General features: G+C 43.6%; 1 protein-coding gene across 2 annotated transcripts in view; it reads left to right on the forward strand.

The window, feature by feature from the left end:
* Positions 1-18,974, forward strand: part of LOC147902902 (uncharacterized) — a 34,635-nt gene extending 15,661 nt beyond the window's left edge. The window contains exons 2-4 of one of the 2 annotated variants that reach the window (XM_087374157.1): positions 2,191-2,362; positions 18,126-18,172; positions 18,265-18,974. In XM_087374157.1, coding sequence (XP_087230283.1) covers positions 2,191-2,362; positions 18,126-18,172; positions 18,265-18,580 — 535 coding nt within the window. In that variant the 3' untranslated portion in view covers positions 18,581-18,974. The remainder of the gene's footprint in view (positions 1-2,190; positions 2,363-18,125; positions 18,173-18,264) is intronic. The other variant, XM_087374158.1, reaches the window with a different exon arrangement.
* The last annotated feature ends 4,945 nt before the right edge of the window (positions 18,975-23,919 follow it).

Genomic DNA, 23,919 nt, shown 5'->3' on the forward strand with positions numbered 1-23,919 from the left:
GTGTCGGCTCCCTCTGTTGGTCTAGGCTGCCCTCATATCAGCTAATCCTCCTCCTCTATCCTGCTGGGCCGTGGAGCTGACTCCAATGCATAGAAGTCTGCGATGCGTCGCTGTGCTAGGTTAGCCTCTGTAACATGTGGCTTGGTCACCTCCTTCTGCTCTTTGATCGATTGTAGTAGTGTCTCCCTATAGTGTGTGGGAGAGAGATTGCCAACAATTGAGAAAAGAGCATCGGGCAGCCAAATCATTCCCACACCTTTACCTCTTCCTTGGATTTGTTATATCTTTGATGAGAACTATTCTCCACCTAGGTCGTCATATTCCAATCACCCCTAACAAGGCATCCTTCCCTCGATTTGGGATACCAAGAAACCAATGACTAGAGCGTATGAAAAAGGAAATGGGACCCCCAATTATCCATTGTGGATGCTCAAGCTTTCGAAAAAGTGGCACTTTCAATGGGCACATTTCTTACCATCCCTCCTGTTGCCTTTACCAGCAACCAGAGCCTGGGTTCTATCGGACTGTAGGAAGGATTTACTAAATAGTGTTGATGTGAAGGTTCTTGGAGGGTTTGTTGTGGTCTTTAATAGTACGGTTTGGTCCCTTCCTAGACGCCTGGCACATATGCCATCATGGGGGGCATTTTGTTACATCTAGAGTGGACAAGGATGTTTCTACCCTTGGAGAATTCCTGATGTTGTCTTCGTTGGATCCGAATCTGAAATGAAGCTAGAGAACCGCAAGATTAATTTACCAAATCATGTTGCTGTGGTCTTTAAGTAAGGTTTGGTCCCTTCCTAGACGCAAGCTACATATGCCATCAGGAGAACATTTTGCCAACATCTTTCTAGAGTGGACAAGAGGCTTCTATCCCTGAGGCTCTAGTTCATCCCCTTGAGAGTAGGGGTCCGAAAGGCGAGAGCTTCCAATAATGTCTTCACTAAAGCCGAATCTGAAATCAAAGCTATTAGACTGGTGGTTATTGCTTCCCCTTTGAAAGGGATTGACACTTCTTTTGATTGGATACCGTTGGGGAAAATGAAGCGGCTCCTTCCCACCCCATAGAGTTTTCTCCTCCCATGGATACCTTGACGCCTGAGGTGGTGAAAAAGGAGAGAGTTCTTGACTATGGGGATAGGGTTCATTTAACCTCCCGACTTCAAGTGATTTGCTAGACTGCTTCCTCTTTCAAATCGGGCAGCTAAACAAAATATCAACGAAGGATGTTGCTAGGGGTTTACACTTTACTCTTGATAGGAATGAAGTTGGTTGATTGGTTTTACTTTCTTTTTGCAATGGAAATTATCTCCTCTGTGGGTGGTAACAGTTTTCTGCCTTAATGATGTATTGCTCGATTTTGGCACATAATCCCTATATAAGGTAGCCCTGCACGAGTTGCTCTCTACAAATCAAGCCCGGTTTCATCCTTTTGCAAGAAACTAAGTTAACTGATTTTTATTCCACATAGATTGCAAAAGTTTTTCTTGGTTGTTTTGGTTTCTATTCCAATCCGTTGTAGGGCGACAAAGGGGTTTGTGTTTTGATCCAACGACATTGGCAAGCCCCACTTCTGTGAAGGATTTGGGTGGTAGAGCCATGCTTTAAATGTCTCCAAAGAAGAAAATCTAGACTGGAGACTCAGTAGAAATGAACTTGTCAAGGGAAAACGAAGGGGTCTAGGGGATTGGAAGTACCATTGTCATTTAAAAGAAAGTGGGCATCGACATAGATGATCTCTTACCCGTTCCAACTTCCAATGCCACGAGTGCTAGGTAGAACCCTTTACCGATGAATTGTAAAGAATCGGCAGGCAGGGGAGAATGTAGGTCCAAGACAAACTGATTCTCTATGTCCTGAAACGTAGGAAGGCGAGATAAACACTGCACACAAAAATTAACGAAATGTGTCCATACGAGGGGTTTAGGTTATGTCTCTGCAATTCAATGAATGATAAAACCTATGAGTCTAGGGTTGAATTTCTAGAACTTACTTCCATATATTACAAGCATTGCTGCATAAAATAATTGTCTTGAAAAGAAGCATGTGATGGCTTGGACAGCAACACTGTGCACACACCCATACTAGCATTTTTTTCATTTCTTTTCTAAAAAATGCTGCCAGCATTTCTTAGGCTCAGCTTTCTATTTCTGTATCGTAATTGACACCATACTTTGTAATCTTATCTAGCAAGGAGGGCCAATGTGATATGAAGAAAATTTGTGTGAGTGGAATGCCGTACGACACAGCTGAAGAGGATATCTTAGAGTTCTTTGCTGAATGTGGTTCTATTGCTGAGGTAAATTGCAGCAGATTTTCCGACACTGCAAGATTTAAAGGTCTTGCGTTCATTACATTTAAGGTACCACAGCATTTATTTTGTTGTAAGACTCATTTCATCACAGTCAAGTAAACATAGCTTTTATTTGGTTGTGAGGCCGATTTCTCCTACATTGCTGATTTTGTTATGATTTTCAACACAAAGAGATTTGAAGTCAGCCGATTATTATGTACAAGGTATACATGATAATGGCATTTCTTGTGCCCAGTATTCAACTTTTTTGGTCTTTATTGTAGCCAATGTGATGCAATATTATTGTTGGGTTGAGGAGATGTGGTTAACATATAAACATTGTGACACGTCTACGTGGTGGATTGTGCAGTAAATGATTTACTGATGTATGTGGTTTATAATTGTTTGTGCCAGGGTAGCTCTTGGAAGTGCTTCCATGAGTTTAGAATTTAGATCAAGTTAGTCCATTGTTAAGATGAACCAGGTCATGAGATTGTTGCACCTTTAAGACTTTAAAAGACCCATGATGGTACCAACACATGAGCCCATAGAGGTATTCATAAGATTGACAATCCCCTTACATCAAGAATCGGAGATGGGTGCTAATTTTAGTATTGTGTTCTTGGGGCGGTGTGACATGAGAAGTCCCATGGGAAACTGATTTTTTACAACAAACCAATTAATGGAACTATCTCCCAGATTTGCTAGGCCCTAGCCTTGGTCCCTAATGCATCCATTAGCATGGAAACATACGTGTACTACATTGAGCAAGAGAGCCCTAAAAGGCCTCTAGGTCAAGATGTGACATGCTAAAAAGCACAAAAGGACATACACACTCCAATGAGGCTCATTTCATTAGCTGGCTATTCTGGAGCCATTGCAATCCCAAACTTTGCATCATTGTACGCACAATCACTCCCCCTCTCTCCTCTTTAAGGTAGCTATTACACTCGCCCTCAGATTGTAACCTAGAGTAATCCTGACGATCTCTCTCTCATCAACTTAAAAGGAAGGAATGCTTGACCAAAAACAGCACCAAACAGCAGGCATCTTTAAAAACACTTTAGTTGTCTTTTTCAATTGAAGCATCAGCATTGTATGAGTTACAAGATAAAGCAGAATCTGTTAATCATTAGGCAGTAACGTAAATAATCCTATGTATATCTAGTAATACAAATGGTTTTGAAAGAGAGAACTGCCCCATATCCCGATCAGGGGTAGGAAATTCAAGCAGATCACAATCAATCAGCACAATCATAAGATCATCTGCAGCAGGGAGGTCTAGTATTCAATTAGGAGTACACTCTCTTGGCAGCATACCTTCACCAGGAAGAAGAGTTGGAGCAGCATCTTGGCAGCCCGCTGAAGGTGCTTGCAGGCTGACTGATTTTTGTTGGTGCCCGACGGAGGTAGAAGAAAGCACTTCGAGGTGCCAGGGGTCCACATCTAGGCAGTACAGTGGCTGTCAGATGGTGGCACACTGAGCAGACTCTTTGTATCAGGTTTTGTCCATTTTGGAGCAATCTATTCATGTATTGGCTGTTCTATTCTTCTGTGCATTGTTCAAGATCTTATTGGGTGCGGGGTGTAAATGGAATGCGAGGGAGCAAACAACAGCTGAGAGTACATGAATACTTGCAAATGGATAATGAGAAAGTACAAGTGGTGGCCAATTTAGGCCCCAAACTCTTCAAGTGTCCGAGTGAGTATACTTCAGTTATTGCACGGTTATCATACATGGCAAAACGATGACCGTCAAAAAGAACTCTGAAGCCATTTTGTGGAGATGACTGAAATAGAAATCAGATTCTTCATCAAGTGTCACTGTATCACGTGACACTGATGTGACCAGCACCTCACCAATCCCTTTCACGGGATAAGCTGCATTGTTGGCACAAGTGACAATGCCCCCATGTGGAGCATCACTCTAGGACTGACATAGATATTTGCAAGAGGTAATGTGCTTAGAAGCACCGCTGTCAAAATACCCGGCAGACTTAGAATCTGAAATAGATAAAGCTGAAGCATGCATGTCCGGATTGTAGTGGCAGGTCACAACAAATGCTCACTCATCCTTAGCCAAGTTTGCTGCCTCATGAGGGTGATCATGGGCAGTGGGAACATGTGTGACAGGAAGACCATTATGCTGTTTTTTTTTTCTCTAGAGCAATGAGCTTCCAACATTCAGAGATGCCATGGCCGGGCTTCCTGCAATAATCACCACTCATATATTTCTTCTCGTCAATAGGAGACGAAGACGATGAGGTTGCTGTAATTTTTCTCCCCTTTGTCTTCATCCTTGTGGTCCGTGGCAAAGGCCTGATCTGCTGAGTAGAGGCAGTCCTCTTTCTATTTTGACGGCTACTCCAGGAGAACAAGCTGATTGAAAGAATAGTGGTTGGGTTTACCCATGGTGACTAGCCTCAATGTCCTAGCAAATCCTTGGTATGAGTTAGGGAGCCCATCAAGTGTTGTAGATGCTACATGTGAAGCTGGGGCAATCTCATCAACATTGATGAGTTGCTCTCTATAATCCTTAATTTATGTGAGGTAGGCATCCATGCTGTCTCCTTCGTTCACCTTAACACCATTGAGTTGCTTGCACATATAGGCAACCTTGGCCTCATTCTGAATTTGATAGAGGTTGGCCAAAATATCCCATGCAGCCTTGGCTGTCTTGCAAGACCGAGTGTGAGGTATAACCTCTCTTTTCAGCAATCGCTGCATGTGCCTGTCCATCTCTCTGATCTCAACGAATCTGTTCAGGTGTGGTTGGCATTGCAGCAGGCACTGCGGGAGTATTGGTAGATGAACCAAAAGTGGCAGTAGTAGTGGCTGCGGGTGCAGTAGATGCATGTGCTGAAGAGACAGGTCTAGTCTTTGATCTAGATACAATTCCCCAAAAGTTTGTGGACACCAACAGGTGTCGCACGAAGTACGACCACATGGGATAGTTGGTACCATCCTATCCTCAAGTGCAAGCATTCTAAATGACTCATGGTTTGCCATTGCAAAAGAAAACCCCAAAAGAAGAAGAGTGCCCTGCAAATGCTAAAGCCTCAAGGCTATTACTGCAAAGAGCTGGCTGCTCAAAGTATTTGACTGCTAGCTGCAAATGTCAAGAATTAAGTGCTAGCAATTTTGAAGTGTCAAGAATTAAGTGCTAGCAATCTCTTCAAATGTGAATGCTGAAAGTGGTGCTCAAACACTGAGCAAAATGCACAAGCTTGTCCCAAAAATCTTTTGTCCTAAAAACGGAGTGTCCTACCAATAAGCCATTCCTGTATGAATGGACCTGAAATTAATGTCCCCAAAGTACAAGAGCCAATGCAAGACAACGGGAGCAAAAGCCCCAAATTCTGCAAGCTGAGTGTGTAAAATTGAGGGGACATTGTCTTACCAGGTAATTTGAGAGCTGAAGAAGGAAAATTTGGCAAAAGCCCCAATTGTTGAAGAGGGCAAATGTGCCAAAAAGTGGGCAAATCTAAAAAATCCTCAAAATGTGACCAAATAAACCAATGTCACTACAAATTCGAGCAAATGTGACTCAAAAGCCTCAAATATTACCCGTTAGGCAAGGCCACTGCAAAAATCAGCAAACCTGGCAAAAGCCCCAAATCTTGAGAGGGCAAATATGCCCAAAACAGCGCAAGTATGTAAAAGCCCCAAATTTCACGGCAATTTTGCAAATGTGACTGCAATAAGCTGCAAATCTGCAAATTTCCAGCAATCTGCTTGCAAATGTGACATAGAAGCCTCGAAATCTAGAGCAAAGTCACCTCAATGTCACTGCAATATGTGCTAATGTGACATAAAAGAGGATGAAAAGCTCCAAATCCAACCGTGCCATGCAAGTATGAGTCAAGAAGGAGCAAATCCCAGCCAAATGCAGCTAGAGCTGGTTGAATGACTTTAAAAGTCCAATTCTGAGTAGAAAAACCCAAATGACTTTAAAAGGCTGCTGGAAGGTCGTCACCGGATTGAACTGGAGCAAATGTTGTGGCTGCAACAAAGAGCTGAAGTGAGGCAAATCCGAGGTGAATGTCGTGGGATAGGTGTAGGTTGTAGCTTGCAGGTGGGATAGCGAGGAGGCTGAAACGGCAAAAATTATTTTGCAAAAAACGCCCAATGCCTGAGGCATACACTTCATCGCACATCGGGAGCCGTATCAACATTAGTATAGTTGTACGGACAGGTCCGTACAGCCGTATCAACATTAGTATAGTTGTACGGACAGGTCCTACAGCGACTTTGATAGGTCATTTGGAAGTGCACAGGTGCTGCGCCTGTCATCTAGAGCGAAAAAGGCAATGAAATGAGGCTGAAATCACCAAAAAGGCTGCTGGAAGGACACCGGATTGAACTGGAGCAAATGTTGTGGCTGCAACGAAGAGCTGAAGCGAGGCAAAATCCGAGGTGAATGTCGTGGGATAGGTGTAGGTTGTAGCTTGCAGGTGGGATAGCGAGGAGGCTGAAACGGCAAAAATTATTTTGTAAAAAACGCTCAATGCCTGAGGCATAGACTTCATCACACATCGGGTCGGCTCCCGTCATAACTTGCTGTGTTCAATTCCTTGACAGAAAGGTGGGCTGAGCAATGAGCACCTAGGGGGGCAGGTAGGAGCAAGAGAGCCTGCCCTGATTCTGCAGTTGGGTGCGGGGAGCAATGGAGTGCAAATGAAATGCGAGGGAGCAGACAACAGTTGAGAGAACACGATGTACTTAGATTCTAACTGGCCTACAAGGCCATAGTCTTCCGCTGTGGGAGTGTTGGCCACAGCAAGCAACCTCCATATGTTATTCTAGCATATGTTACATCCTGAGCTAATCCTAGTTGGCTTGTACCTAACTTGAGTGTCACTAAATATAGCCTGAGAGGTTGAGGCTATATAGGTGGCTCGACCCTAATTGGTGGCTATCAATCGTTGTGGTGCTTGGATGATTCAATGTTATCGTGTTCAATTAGACTTCAACATGACCCACCTTTGTGAACAAAACAGAAAAAAGAACAATGGTACTTAAAAATATACATAGAAAACCTCAACCCAGGAATCTATTCTTGCTAGGATGAGCTCTTGATTTTATTTTGATAATGTAGAAAAGGTGAAAGGGGGCAGATGTAGGAAGGGTGATTGAACAGTGAGAGAGAGAGAGAAGGGGGGGGTGGGGGGGGTAGGGTAGGTAGGTAGGGAGTGGATGGAGGTGAAGAAGCATAGGGAGCCGTAGACTAGATAAGAGAGGCACATCTCAAAATGCATCGACCTGGAGGGAAATAGGGCCTATATAGTCCCCCTCTATTATCTCCTTTTAGCCCTCTCAACTTCCCTTTTTGGCCCTAGGGCTATCCCTGACTAGGCTTGTGTTCTCCCTTTATTACAACCATCTCTTTCCATAAAAAATTTCCTGAAAATTACACGTGGCTGTCCTACAAGGGTGCCAGAACAGTAAAGCGCTGCTGATCAGCCTGGCAAAAGATGGGGGTGCTCCTGCATAGTGCGTTCTAGATGCGATGATTGTTCATCCTCCTGTGGTGCCTTCCGCTTCATGAGGTACTCAATGCATACCTTGGTATGGAGTTAAGGTCTTGCACATGCACCCTCTACTTACCCAGTGCAATTTAAAAGGGGGTGTTGAGGATGGTATAAATTGCACCATATCCTAATGGCAGGAGGGGCAAACCCTAATCCTAACCCTAACCCTAAGGGGTTCTCATGTATATATTCATGATTATGTTCAATACAACATAGTGTACAAGTAGCTGTATCGTGTGACATCCTCTCTCTCTCTCTCACTCACTACCCACTTTATTAGGCAAGCGTCAGGAAGACTTGAAAAGGCCTCACGAGTGCCTCCCTAGCTCCCCTCAAATCTCCACAACTATATTCAATAGTAAAGAAAGACAACCTCCATGTTTGTAGGCAAATTCATGGAGGGCACAAGAGGGGGGAAGCATGGGAGGTGGCGAGGGAGACGCTCCTTGGCTGCGTGGCATTCTAGGGAGCACTCTTAATTTTACATTCTGCTCTAAGACTCCTGTATTTCATGCTCAGGCACGCATTGAGGTGCAACATCACTTTATATGTTTAAAGATACTAAGCAATGGAATTCCCTGCATCACCCTTTGCATTATTTGATTGCTGTCTAATAGCAAGCCCTAGCCCGACCAACCCATGATGCAAAATTTAAGTTATAATGTTGCCTTTATCCTAACGAACTAATATTACAGAATGTGCACACTAGCACACAAACTAGTCTGCAAGGCCATTTGAGGAGGAATTGAGACACATTGAGAGGGTTGGAGAGGTTGATTTGGCTAAATCGATCAATTGCAAGAAATCGTTGGGACTCTTCTATCCGTGTCTCATAAGGAAGCTCAAAATTGGCTTGAAACCTTTATCCAATCATAGAGGCCTATAAATTTTTGTAGAATTATCATACCATGGGTAGATGCTCCTTTAAAAAGAACCTTACAATGAGGTAAGTTTTGCTGAAAATGCAGCAACGATCACCAAGATACATGTATTTTAATGACGAGGAGTCAAAACTGTCATAGAAACAATATGTCATACAAGACCAATAGCTTTACTACTGGGTTTAACAAGAGCAACTAGAGAGTCAAAACATCAAACGAAACACATTGAACTGAGCTTTGCACTAATACAAGTTTCATAGAAAAAAGACCAATGAGTAGGAGATTATGACTATTATACCGCCAGGGGATAAAGCTCTCACTAAAAATTCATTGTCATACACAAAGACTCATATCTTTTTATTCACTACAAAACTATAGGCTGAGCATATCAAGGGATGTCTCTTGAAGAGAGCCTCACAATGATACAAGGTTATGAGAATTTTAACCAAATTGTCGCCCAAAACTGCCCTCTTCTAGCTTGATTGCAACTGAGCACAATCTCCATCAATAATGCAGAGCCCAGAAAGAACACTTAGGAGGGAGAAATGTGCCCTTATAGTCGTTTGGGAAACAAGTTCTCTATATAAGTCTACTGAGTGTCCGAGTGGATGCCAAAATGGAGCAAAGAAGAAGGAAACGAGATGTAGTCGCGTATAAGAGAATGCAAAGTGAACAATATTGCCATAAGAGAAACGGCGTCACTCAAATCCACCCAATCAGTGCAATTAAGAGAGAGAGAGAGAGAGAGAGAGAGAGAGAGAGAGAGAGAGTATTCTTTAACGTTAAGGCACTTGTCAAAAGCCAAAAGATGTCTTGTTAGACGTCAATTCGTGGGATCAAACACACACACATCACGACATGAACACAAGCTTCAACCACGAAGACCCGTGGGTGTTTTACAAAACTTGATACGGGAAGATGGCTTATGTGTGTGTGTGTGTGTGAGAGAGAGAGAGAGAGAGAGAGAGAGAGAGAGAGAGAGAGGAAGAAGAAGAAGAAGAAGAAGAAAGATATATTAACGTCTGCAGGAGACCTCACGGGCCTATGAGACAAAGGTGCAAAACCAAAAGTAACTCATACAACTTGCTATGGGCTGAGGCAAAGTGCTCACTAAGGCCCTAGCTGAGAGCTAAAAAGCTAAAATGCTAAACTGGTGAACAACATAGCAAAGTAGCAGACAACGAAAAAACAAAATAGTATCAGTTGCTCAGAGCTAATGTTTCGAGAGCACGCACAGGCTCCACATATCCAGGTGCCAAGGTGACTCTTTGATGGGATGTGAGGAGCTCATGTAGCTATGCCTGTCGAGCTCTCTCTCGGGGTGGCGGAGGACGTGGTCTCCTGGAGCTCTCTGTTTCTGATGGCCCATGGCGAGGGTGATGCCTCGTCTCTGGCGGTCTCCTTTGAGGAGGGCTGAGATAGACCGGACCTTGATTGTGCGTGCTCTGGTCTCTCTCCATGCCGTGTGTGAAGTGTGCGCCTCTCATCTGGTAGCATCTTGGTGGTGACTGCAGATCAAGGATGCTCTCATCTCATCAAGCTCCTTTCCCTCGGCCTCCCAAACGGCCGACTCAGATGCATAGAAGTCTGTGACACGTGTCTGTGCTTGGTTGATCTCAATGACCTGTGGTCTCGTCTCTTGATGTTCTCTAGTCTGTTGCATCAGTATATCTCTGTGTCGCTGCATCTCAATCAGATAGAGTCCAATACAAACCTGATTGGGCAAGTGGATCAGCTGTGTAAGCGGACCAAAACCAAGTCCCTCCTCAAAGGGGCAGTGATATCGCCCTCGGATCTCATAGTATATTGGGCAGGCACACAGAAAGTGCTCCTTTGTCTCGACCTCCCCCATCGGGCATAGTCTACAGATCCTCTGCTCTGTGGGTACGATCTTCAGTGCATGTGAGACTCTCCTATCCTCGAGATACTGAGGTCTGATGACGAGACCATACTCCGAGACCCTCATGAAATGGTCATGGTAGAACTGGATCTTGGTGGGGAACTCTTGGTCTCCCCCCCAAGCCTGAGACGTATGAAGCTGGCGGAGGTCCAATTGTATGATGCAGTTGATCTCATCTCGTGGGATCCTCTCGGGTGGTGCATCCATACTGTACTGAAAGGGAGAAGCCTGTCCATTGAATGTTGTGGCTACCAAACCATGTGGATATTTGTGCATACCATGTTGTATCAACACCACTCTACGAGTGGCCTAGATGACTCCAGTGCTAGCCTCGGTAACCTCCACTAAGGTAAGGCCCAGGCTCGGTGAAGGAATGTCACTGTCTGAACGATGGCATTAATCTGGATAGGGTCATGGCGAACTCTGCCGGTATGGCCGTCGGTCTCACCAGGGTGTCAAAAAGCCAACCCTTTGTCGTAGGGTCTTGGAAGTGTGCCTGGAAACATTGCCTCTCTAGTCGGGCCAGGTCACCCGCCCTCGCGTAAGTCGTGTTGTAGTTGCATGTGTCATCGTGAAACCTAGCCCGGTGAATACTACCCCAAAATATGTGTAAGACTGCACTATCTCCACTGGCTCATTTTGGTATGTGAAACTATGGCGACAAGACACTGCTTGCGAGGGGTTGAAGATCATAACCTTGGTCTTTCGAAGGTTGACTGTCAAGTCTCTCTCTCTCTACAGAATATCTCACGAGCCTCTAGGTGTTTTTGCAAATCCTCTGCAGAGGAAGATATGAGAACTATGTCATCTGCGTACAGTAGTATCTGCACCATCAGGTCAGCCAGGAGTGAGCCCTCTCCACCTAGACGATCTATAAAGGATGTAATCTCATCAATATAGAGCTCAAAGAGAGTCAGTGAGAGTGGACAACCCTGCTTCACTCCGATAGTGTTCTCAACCTAATCCAATAGACCACCCGGGGCACGGACTCTCCCTCTGACGGACTCATATAGACTCATCACTCCCCAAATCATTATCTCTGGGAGCTGCAACTCCTGTAGCCTCCTGATCAAGTGGGAGCGTGGTACAGTGTCAAATGCCTTACGAAAGTCGACAAAGCAAATGTAGTCTTTCTAGTGCCTCGACTTTGTCTCCTCAATGATAGCCCTCAAGGTGAAGATGTGGTCTAGGGTGTGAAGAGTAGAAATTGGTTCCTTCGGCTCCCTATAGGTGAGAAGATCAGCTAGTTGGGCTCTCATAGAATCCTCTCTTAAGAAGGTAAATTCAAAATCTTGCAAATTGAGCATCCACTTAGTAATCCTTCAAGTATTTGAAGCTTTCATAACTTGAGGAAGAAATTGATTACTGATCAAGATCACGAAGGGCTTAGTTAATAAATATGATTTCCATTTCTTAGTGGCGAAGACAAGATCACAAAGAGCTTAGTCAACAATTATGATTTCCATTTCTTAGTGGCAAAGACAAGACACCAAACCAACTGCTCCACCTCATGCCAATCTAGCTCAATGACTCCCATAGAATGGCTAATGTAATAAATTGGTCTCATGTATGAATTGCCCTTCCCCTTCTGCATCAACATGGCACCCATGACATGCTTACCCACACTCAGATTGACATAAAAGGGATGATCCCAGTCAGGAGGCATCAATATCGGCAAAGTGCTCAGCTTGTCCTTAATAGCTTGAAAGGCAGTGAAAGTGGTTTTCTTTTGATCTTCTTGAGCTATTTGTATCTGAAAGTAGCCGGAATACCCATCATAAACACTATAGCACTCATGACCTGCCACCTCATCAAGAATCTCGTCTTGGAAAGGAACATGATAATGATCCCACTTAGTCGATGCATTGAGTGGACAATAATCCACACAAATCCTCCACTTGCCATGCAACAACAATAACAGACCCTTTTCCATTGCCTTTCTGTGACACAATGCTTGATGATGTGCTTGGTTAAAGCCATTGAAGGTGTTAGGAGTATAACAATCGGGCCTGGAGAACCCTTGTGGATGTGCGAAGCATCATCAATCTCGTACGGCATATTGGTAATTTAATACCAGGTGGAGGGTGATCCGGTAAGATAGTCATTCATCTCGTAACTTCATTGGCATGAAGTCCACCACATGCACTAGCTTCCGACATCCTATCACTGCATGTGACTATGATGGATACTGAAGATCCATGGCCATGCTGAAGATGGCAAAGAGAGAGACCGTGCTGAAGAGGGTAACAAAAGACCATATTGAAGATGGTAAACATAGGCCATGTTGGAGATGGCAAACCAAGACCGTACTGAAGACGGTAGATCACACTGAAGGTGATAGAGCCACGCTGAAGGTGACAAATCGCACGGAAGGCGATGGATCACACTAAAGGCGATAAGAGCTCTGATGTCCGGAAAGGGTCACACTGAAGTTAACAAGTGCTATATTGGAGATAGCAATGCATGGTGATCAGCCATTAAAAGAGAGTACTCTGAATTGCTGTTGATGAAGATGTGCACATGATAGCGGAAGATGCCCGGCCCGGATATGAGGTCCTGTCAAAAGAACTCACATAGAAGGATACATACGTGTGGTCAGTAAAAATTAAATCTCAAGAAAGTAAAAATAAGGATTAAAAAATATGGCATTGAGAAAGAGCCATTGTTACATTTGGCTGATTGCCACTTGTCGTGTGTTCATGGAGTGCATGCCACCTACATGAAGCGGATTTTGGAGTCGGTGAACTTCATGATTCATAGTGGAATTCTCTCCTAGCTGTGAGCTCAGATCTCGGCCTGATTGATGATCGAAGCATGGCGGTTCTCAAGGCATCTCCTGCTGGTTTTCTCCTATAAGATGGCTAGTTGTATTCAACTGAAGCTAGTAGTGTGTATTCAGATGTGTGTGTGAGTTGTAGCTTTGATGTAAGACTCCAACAAGCTCAGTAGAGCTGATGAGGTTGTATGAATAAAGCTGATCATGTTTTCAATCGTGTTCTCAGTTTCATATGAGCCCTTGAATTTTATTGTCACTTCATGTTCGGTTTAGCTGTCCATACAACGATTAGGTCTGCATTAAACTAAGAGTGGAGTTTTCGAGAGGTTTGGGATCAAGTTGTATCCCTCCCGCTCTGTGTTTTTTTTGGGGGGTTGTCCGCGGAGGTTTGGGATTGAGCCTGCTCTCCCCCTCTGCTGTAATGATCAGGTTTTTTTTTTTTGAAGGATTACATTACGTTTCAGTGAGTAAATACAGGATCCTTGTCCAATTTAATAGAGCTTTGATCATCGCTAAAAAAAGATATTTTTGAATAAATTCAACATCATTCAAGATCCCCCTCAATCTGACAGCCTCAGGCTGCGTTATTTGATACATTAGTCCCTAGTATGGCCTTGTAGGCTAGTGTTAGTTAATTTACTGGCACATTAGCACTATTAGTTCATTTGGATGAAGTCAAACTAGCCTCAAAGTGATGAGTTATCAATTCAGTTGTACTTCGTGCACTCTTGTGCTGCTACAAAATGATACAGCTCGTTTTTGACGTTCTAGGTGCTGTACTTCTGCTCCAGTCTTCCAAGCAAGCTAACAGTGGTATAAGATTGGAGCTGAGATCTGGTCCCAGGCTTTCGCCTACATCTATAGCCCCTGTCTGCAGCTCCCACAGGTCTTCCCTGTTGTGGACTGGTTGCCACTGTTGCTGATGCTGGTTACAGCAAATACAGACACTTTTTCCAGGCTTCCGCCTCTCTGGTGTACTCTTCCACTGCGCAGTCTCTCTGTTGCAGCCTTCCCAGCCCTGCTATTGCAGTCTTTGCTGGAGCAGCTTCCTTGAGCATTCTGCATCCCTCAGCTAGTCGACTTTCTCCAGCATTTGCAAACAGAGTCTTGCTGCAGTTTTTCCCAGTAACAGTCACACAAAGGGCATATTTTTTGATAGGTGAAGAACGTGTCTGCTTGCACTGTCTGTACAGTCCGAATGGGCTGTATGGACTCTGTGAGGAGCACCTTACAGTGCCCTGCATTCTGTTCACTGGAAACTGCTGCAGTCATTTGTCAGCTTGGAGGTTCTGCAAAGGAGCTTTGTGGAAGTCATTTCTTGCAGGAGTTTTGCTTCATACAGAAGCTACAGTTGATTTTCTGCAGGAGAAAGCTTGCATTTGCTGCATTTTTTTGTGCAGGCCATTTTTGCAGAGTATTTGGGCCTGCTTTGCCCTTTTTGTACTGGCATACTTTGCCCTTTGCAGATTGGGGCTCTTGTTCCCTTTGCTTTGCAATACGCCCACATGCCTTGGGGTTTGTTTGCAGGTCATCTGTGCAGGCAGCACATCTTTTGGTTCTTACATATTGTGCAGGCCATGGACCTTGTGTGGTCAAAATCTGACATTTGGACTCGCCTTAGTGCACTCATTTGATTTAGTCAATTTTCTTTGGGTTCTTTGTATTTGTGCTTTATCTGCAATGTCAAACAATGACCTTTTTGGCATGCTTGCTACCGAAGACAAGCTTGATGGCACCAACTACTTGATGTGGTCATACATGACGCATTACGTTTTGGAGGCCAAAGACTTGTGGAACATCATTGCAGATTTTCAGGTGAGACGTCCATCACAGGGACATGCTCCTGTCACGACGATGGGTGGTGGTAATGTTGTTGATTCTTCATCTTCTGTCACTGCTGCCTCAATGCCTCCGACTCAGGAACAGGGCAGATGGGGCAGAAGAGATGATGCTTGGAATAAGTTGGCCTCATTGTATTGGATGCGCAATGAAGCACGGGTTGCATATTTGCAGAAGCAATGGATGAAGGGGAAAGCATGGATGCCTTTCTGACTAAGGTCAAGGACTTCAAAGAGCAATTGGCCAACATTGATGAGTTTGTGCCAAACGTTCAGGTTGGGATCATGATGCTGAGTGGACTTCCTGACTCATATCAAGGGTTTGCGACCACGTTGCGGTACCATGATAACTGTTATTAGCTGGTCACTCTATTTTGCAGGAAGAGCAAAGCCATGCTAATCCGAATGCCTTTATCTCAGGTGAAGGCTTTTGCTACCCATCATAAAGGTAAAGCAAAAACAGCAAATCCTAGTGGTAAACCCAAGAATAATTGTGGTAGTACTTTGGATGCCAACAAGAATGGAGAAAAGAAAAAGTAGCGGTGCAATTATTGTAGGAAACCAGCTCATGATATCTCTGAATGCCGAAAGCACATAGGAAGCAGCAGCAGTCTAGCCTTGAAATTATTGATGCTTCAGCTTCTCATGAGAAGGATGAAATGTTGCTCACCATGATTGGGCTTTTGACAAAGGCTAGATATAGACAACGCCTATGAGGAGGGTCGACTTGGAGCCCCCCATCATCAACAAGTGCAAGATGCACAAGCGGCTCTTCAACATATCGGGTAGGGGCTCATAATTGTACCATAATCTTGTGCCACATTAGCTGGACAAACTCATCCATGAGACATGTCATGGGATTTTGGACGTGTTATCATCCATCATAGCCCGAGGTTCATTTATGGCGTGTCATATGACAAGGTGTTCCCAGCATGTTATCATCCATCATAGCCCGTGGTTCATTTTGATGGTGTGTCATATGACAAGGCACCCATTCTGGGTCCACGTTCCCCCAACCCAAAACGGTCCTTTTCAGGTATCAGACGTTCCTGTTTCTTTGCGAGGCACTGAATGAAGCCAAGCAAAGGTATTGCACATATGATCAGGAATCGTATGCCCTTGTGCAAGCATTGAAGCAATGGAGTTATTACTTGTAACCCAAAGAGTTCGTTGTGCATATGGACCATTAAACACTTAGCCTATAAAGCCAAGAGAAACTATAGTCGAGGCATGCCAAATGGATGCCAAATGGGCAAGCTTTTTGCAGGAATATCATTTGTAGTCAACTATAAACTGAGAGTCATGAATAAAGTGGTTGATGCATTGAGGAGATGACGGGCATTGTTACTCACCATAAGAGCAAATTGACTGGTTTCCAATTGATGCAGGAGCTTTATGCTCAAGGTAAAGACTTTGGAGAAGCCTACAAGGCTTGTGTGAACTAAGCATGGTAGAGGCAAAATTTTGCCAACAGTACTTGGTTTAAGATGGGCTTTTGTTTAAGGGGAAGCTGTTCTGCATTCCAAAAGGCTCAATGCAGGAGTGGATCCTTAGGGATCAAAACTAAGTTGGAATGGAAGGGCACTTTGGACGGTACGAGACCTTGCAACTTGTACAAAGCAAGTATTTTGATCCTGATCGACTTCTCAAATCAGTAATTTTGTGGGAGATGTGCTCATGCAGGAGTATATCAGCCCCTACCCGTGCCATAGAAGCCGTGAGAAGACGTGAGCATGGACTTTATCTTGGGCCTACCAAGAATCATGAAGGGAAATGTAGCATCATGGTTGTGGTTAAAAGGTTCAAGAAGATGGACCATTTTATTGCTTGCAAGGAGACGAATTATTTTTCAAGCACTGTTTAATCAGGATCTCTCATTTATCAAATATCTTTTGAACATTTGTACAAATCAAAGGGGGAGGAAAGGACAGAAAGAAACAAAACAGCCTTAAATTAGATTGGATGCAGGGAATAATAGACTAGGGGTTCTAACTACTATTAAAAAAAGGAAAAACAAGTACAGACAAAAAACTAAGTTTTTACACAAATTCTAAATTATAACTAACAACGGAAAAAAGGGATTCCAAGCAGGAAAATGGAAACAGGTAAGAGGAGCCAAGCGATAGTGAGTGAAAGAAGGCTGGGCATTAGTACCGTTTAACCATTTGATCGCATCCACTAAAGATGTCCCTTTAACCTTTACAAAATTAGAGCAGGCCTGGTCTCCATGGACCTTAGTTCTATCTTATAGCAAGGCTACAAGTTAAGCTATACTCAAAGGTAAGCACATCCCAAAGGTATGAATGACTTTCCTAAGGCGGAGAGTATTCTAATGAAAGATAATGTGTAGAAACCCTGTGGAAATTCACTGAAAATCTTGTTTGTCTTGTTATAATGTGGGCTAAGCGTGCTATACTTCTCATTTAGGTTCTTAGGAGTCCTGCATCAAGATGAAAGATACTGACGATTGTGTGGGGAAAGAACAATGGAAAAAAGGGATTGCAAACAGTAAAATTAAAACAGGTAAGAGGAGCCAAGGTATGATAGTGAGCGAAAGAAGGCTGGGACAGTAGTACTGTTTGACCATTTGATCACATCCACTAAAGATGTCCCTTTAACCTCCACAGAATTAGAGCAGGCCTGTCCCCCATGGACCTTAGTTCTATCTTAAAGAAAGTCTACAAGTTATGCCATACTCAAAGGCAAACACATCCCAAAGGCATGAATGACTTTCCTAAGGTGGAGAGTATTCTAATGAAAGATCAATGTATAGAAACCCTGTGGAAATTCACTTAAAATCTTGTTTGTCTTGTTATAATGTGGGCTAAGTGTGCTATACTTCTCATTTAGGATCTTACGAGTCCTGCATCAAGATGAAAGATGCTGACAATTGTGTGTGGATGCAGACAGAGGCTGCTGCAAGAAAAGCGCTTGCTCTGGATGGAGCTGAAATGTAAGTGCATATGGTTGTTTCGTTTCTGGCCTCATTTGTCCTTCATTGTTGTAATTTTTTTTTAAAATTTCTTTGGTCTGTATGTGCTACAGGGGTGGACGATTTATCAAAATTGAGCAAATTAAGGAAAAAAGAGTGCTTCGAGATCCACCAAAGAAGATAGAAGGTTGCTTATCGGCATACATTGGTAATCTTACCTGGGATGTCCAGAAGATAGACATCAAGAAGTTCTTCAAAAACTGTAATATTAATTCCGTTCGCTTGGCCGTTAACCGTAACACTGGTGAGTTTCAAGGCTATGGGCATGTTGATTTTGCTGATGAGGCGTCGCTTGAAAGAGGTATCAAGTTGAACCAGAAACAGCTGCTTGGGAGGCCTATAAAAGTTGCTTATGCTGTGTCCAAGTGAGTTGGAAGCAAGCTTGGAGTTGAAGGAAAGAGCAATCAAGTAGTACAACCTTTTGCCATAGAGAAGAGCTGCTGTGCTTGTGCTTTTCGTTGACTCATAAGTCATCTCTGTCCTAGAAATGCTGAATTCCAGTTACAAATTCAGCAGGGCATAACTTACACTGTATTTCAGTTAGAGGCAATACGTCAAGGGCAAAACTTACTCCGCTTGGCATTTAAACAGCAGTGTAAAACTCGTGATGATCAAGAACATTGCATATTGAAGGCATCTGATCTGAAAAGTTCACGTTCAAGATAATGTAGACTTTCTGGATGGTAAGGAGATGTGGGGCCAATTTCTGTACATTGAGCCTTGGTTGAATTGCAAAGCATTCATGTTTTTTCTTTGGTACTAAGATGACTTCTTCAGCAACTTAATCTGAGATTTGTGTGATGAGGCTGAAAGTTACATGGAAATATTCGTATGTATTGGCTTTTGTAGGCTGCAGATGCCCTGAAATCTCTTAGGAGTTTGAAATTTGTGTGCAAATTGGCCTAAGAAGTTGTTCAATTCATTCATTGTAGGATGACTTGGCATCATAGTTTTTTAATTAATTGTTTTCTATTGCTTCTCTACCCAAATGTTAGTCTGCTTTCAGTTAAGAAACTATAATAAAAAGGTTTGAGCTGATTGTAAGTGCTGTGAAATTATTTTGACTTCCACATGCTCAAATTGTTTTGCTTTACTTGTTTTCTTGCTTTCTTGAGACATTGCAACCCACACCCACACCCACACCCACACCCACACCCACACCCACACCCACAACCCTGTGCACGTGCATGTATGTACGTATGTATGCATGTGTGTGCATGCAAATTATATTCTTATACATATATATATGCACGCATGTCCATGCACAAAATTGAGCCATCCATATAGATAAACTCCGAAGTGATATCTCAAATGAGAATAAAGTAGGTAAACATGAAAATAGATATTTGAATCGTCTAAAAGGTTAAAACCCAACATATATTAGGGATTGGGCTACCTTCATGATGAGACAATGAATTATTAAAATAATGCATTGTTTTGTTTGCCAGTCATTAATTATTAGAAGTGCTGCAGTTTTTAGTTGTGGTGTAAGCATTCACTACTTTGGACTTGTGCAACTTGCATTTTACTTGATGTAGAAAAAATACCTTAGCTCTAAATGATTAGCAAAATGTTGAATCTATTGCGATCCTAGAACCTGTCCTCTTAAAATCTAACATGGAATCTTTGAGAAGTAAAATGGAGAGAGAGAGAGAGAGAGAGAGAGAGATGTTCTATGGATTATATGGTCTTGAAGAGAGAGAGAGAGAGAGAGAGAGAGAGGTGTTCTATGGATTATATCGTCTTGAATGTTTTGATGCGTTTAGTATTGTGTCAAACGCAAAAGAAGGGGGCATCTAGTGAGTATCAATATGGTAAGAAATGGTTGATAAACATGCCTCGCAAATAAGACCATATGGAGACTCATGCGTACTAGCATTGCTCATGTGCCTCAAGTGCAAGTTGCATAGATAATGAAAGGATCCTCCATGATAGTCTTTGTTTTATCTAGTTGAGTTGTTTGACTCGATTTGATAGGTATGATTTGGAATGAGACGTGATAGCATCATGACATATAGCCTCTTAAAACTAGTCCAGTTATCCTCTCTAACATCCATTGCCCAAGAGGTCAAAATAGGAAATCAAAGGAGTGATTTTGTGTGCACGTGTTGAAAATGTTCTTGGAACATTGGCTCTCCAATCTTGACATTGAAGCAATGTCCTCTAGTGAAGAATCATCCATCCTACCATATTGCAATAAAGATACACTAGTGTCAAAGTATACATAGAGGAGCTTGTGAAAATACACTCAAGTATACATAGGATCTGACTATCTTGACTAGCTCATTTGCAAGTTTGCAAGCCTTACGTTGATGTTATGAGTGTTGTTAGTGTTGAGGGTCATAGCCTTTGTTTTACCAAGGTTGACCTACATGTCTCTACTCTCACAAAAGGTCTGCAAAGTTGTCAAAGGTGCTTGGAGTCCCTATGTTCGAGATCAACTATATCATGGACATATAGTAAATAGATATGATAGATTGTGCGAGAATTGATCCTTGACCTCCTAGTGTGTCCACAATTGAGGCCATTCTCATTGATGTAAGACCAAAGAGAGTGGGTGAGAGGGGGCACCTTGGCTTCACCGCAATAATAGATGTCAGAACATCTGAGACAATAATCAATAAAGGAATTGAACCCACACACGGAGACACACACAGACACGTGCGCACGCATGCGTGCTTGCCTGCCTGCTCGCCTGCTTGCACGTCTGCCCACCTGCATGCATGCACGCGCGGACACACGCGCGCACACACACACACACACACACACTTGGGAATCCTTGGGGCTGCCAGCACTTTGATTGTCCATGAGAAGATTGTGGACCTTTTTCTCATGGTTACTTTGAAAACCAAGTGAGAGAATGTGGCAAAGTTTATCAACTACTGTATTACACCTTGCAGTACTTTCATAGATGGGAACTTCCCCACTTATAGCGTAATTTCCTATGGTTGAGAAGAGGTGGATTGCACCATAGTGATTGGAATTTAAGTAACCACCCTATGGAAAGATTAGATTACACAAAAAGGTGACCCCTTCTATAATACTTACAACTAAGGTTTTGTCCAAATATTGGTTTTTATTATGTGTTTTGTTGGTTGGGAAATAAATTATAATCATGGACATGCCATGAAGGTTTGGTTTGGTTAAAATGTTTTTAAACTAAAAGTTGACGTACATTTCTTTGTCTACAGATGATACTTTAGATCTTGATGTTGAGCTTGTTAGATATCAATGCTCCACTCTCGTGTAACTACGCGGGAACTAGCTAACTCTACTTGTAAGCCCCTCATATGAGGAGAAGGCATTTGAGTAGCTTGGTTATTCAGTAGGTCCTGGTTTGGACACTAGATGGGGGCCATGTGTGGCCTGATGGCTGGATGGAGTTGGCACACTGCCAACTAGGCTACATGCAACTGCGGGAAGGCATCCCATGACTGACCACACTGAGGATAGATGGAGCATTTCCTAGGGCAGCCCACTCTCGGGTTGCGAGGCCCGTTTGGAGTCCCAGATGATCCTGGATGGTTGTGGGCCGAACGGGGACCATAGGATAGTTGCTCTATTTTGCACACTGGTTCTATCGTCTAGTCGGTGGCCTATTTCGGGACCGATCCCTAGTCGGCCGTTTTGGGCAGACTGGGTCGGTCACCCAATTGGGTCTAACCAAGTATGACTGGTGGCTATATAAGAGCAAGCCCGTGAAGCCCATTTCATCACTGGCTACAGCAACCCTGATTCCTTAGCATCTAGCCTCCGTCCTCTACTATTTCTAGCATGCCATCGAAGCTTCTTTCACAGGAGCGCACGGCTGGGAGGCAGCGCCATCTATTTTATCAGTTCTACAGTAATCAAAGTTTTGATTCTCCATACTATCTACTTTTCTCTCTTGTGTACGAGATCCTGTTATCTGTTGAGTACAGACGTTGTATTGTTTTCTTACATGGTATCGAGCCTGGACTCTAGCAAGAAGATTTGGTAGTGTGTTTCTGTTTGCGAGCAGATTGTGAGAGATGGCCCAGCCCGTAAGACTGCGAATCCCACCGTTCGGCGAAAGCGAAAAGTTGGACGGCTCTAACTATCCACTCTGGAAGTTCAAGATGAAGACCATCCTAAGCGCATATGAGCTTTGGGACATGACTACTGGGGTGGACGTGAGGCCGGTTGCGAGACCGGATCCAGCCAATGAATGCAGGACAACAGATAGTATCAACTGCGGATGAGATTCTCGTGTGGACAAGAAGAAATGCAGATGCGGTATGTTCTATTGTTTTCAGTGTAAGTGATTCCGTCATGGCGTTAATTCAACATGTCACCACAACGGAGGAGGCGTGGACAGTCTTGAAAAATCAGTATGAGACCACGAATCAGACGTGGATTCAGAATCTGGAGACTCAACTCGCGAACGAGAAATTTTCTGAGTCTAAAGCGGCAGAGAAGTTCATCACCAGGGTGAAGAATCTGCGCGATCAGATGACTGTGATTGGCATCACCATCACTAGCGAGAATCTAGCACGAAGGTGCATACGGATTCTACCACCAAAGTACGACAGTCTTGTTACGGCACTGAATACGCAGAATATAAATCCGCCCCTCAACTTTGAGGATTTCAGTGCGATGCTTCTGGAGAGGAGATGCGTCAAAAGACGAGGACTGGAGAAGATTCGGCTTTCTACGCTGGATCAAAGAAAGGTAAGGGTAAGGACTCTGGTAACCCATCTTCTTCTGATGATAAAAAGAGAAAGAAGAAGATCAAGTGCTTCTATTGCAACAAGGCAGGGCACAAGCAGAATGAGTGCCAAAAGAAGATTGCAGGTGAGAAGAACGGAGTAAAGAAAGAGTCCAGCAACAACGCGCAGGTAGTACCAATAGAGCTATTCATAGCAATTGAGGAGATTTGCATGGAGGCAGTTCATGTACCTACGGATGAACCTTGGATCATTGACAGTGGTGCATCACGCCACATGACCAGTCAGAAGGATTGGTATACCTCTCTACAGCCGGTAGGGAATGACATCCTGGTAGCAGTTGGCAATGATGCAAAATGTCCAGCAAAAGGAAAAGGTACAATGGCTCTCAAGTCAGATGGAGTTGTAAAATAGTTGTCCGATGTTCTTTATGTGCCAGATATCAAGAGGAACTTGTTGTCCGTTCCTGTGATCACGGATCGGGACCTCAAAGTTCAATTCAATAAGAATGGCACACAAATTCTGGATCTTCAAGGGAAGGTCATTGGGAAAGGTACACGGCGCAACAACATCTACGAACTCTTAGCTTTCAGTGTTCAAGCCAATGTGAAGAACACTAAGCTGTGGCATGAGAGGTTTGGTCATCTAAACCTTAGTTCTTTGAAGGAGATGCATAAAAGTGGAATGATTGCAGACCTACCAGAAATTTCAGATCTGCCCGATGTATGTGAAGCTTGCATGATGGGCAAGCAGCATTGGCAGCCCTTTGCTAAAGAGGCCAGCAGGGCAAAGGCTCCTTTAGAGCTCGTTCACATGGACCTTTGGGTGGTTCCTACTACTTCATGACACTGATCGACGACTACAATAGAAGGGTATGGATATACTTCCTGAAGACTAAAGACGAGGCTTTTAGTAAGTTCAAGGAATGGCATGTAAGAAACAGGGAAGAAGGTGAAGAAGTTGAGATCAGACAGAGGTGGAGAGTTCACATCAACTGAATTCGAGAGTTACTACAAAAGTCAT

The sequence above is a fragment of the Dipteris shenzhenensis genome, chromosome 4 (genome assembly GCF_047967505.1).
Source record: "Dipteris shenzhenensis isolate YYH24624 ecotype China chromosome 4, Dip_SZ_1.0, whole genome shotgun sequence".
NCBI lineage: Eukaryota > Viridiplantae > Streptophyta > Polypodiopsida > Gleicheniales > Dipteridaceae > Dipteris > Dipteris shenzhenensis.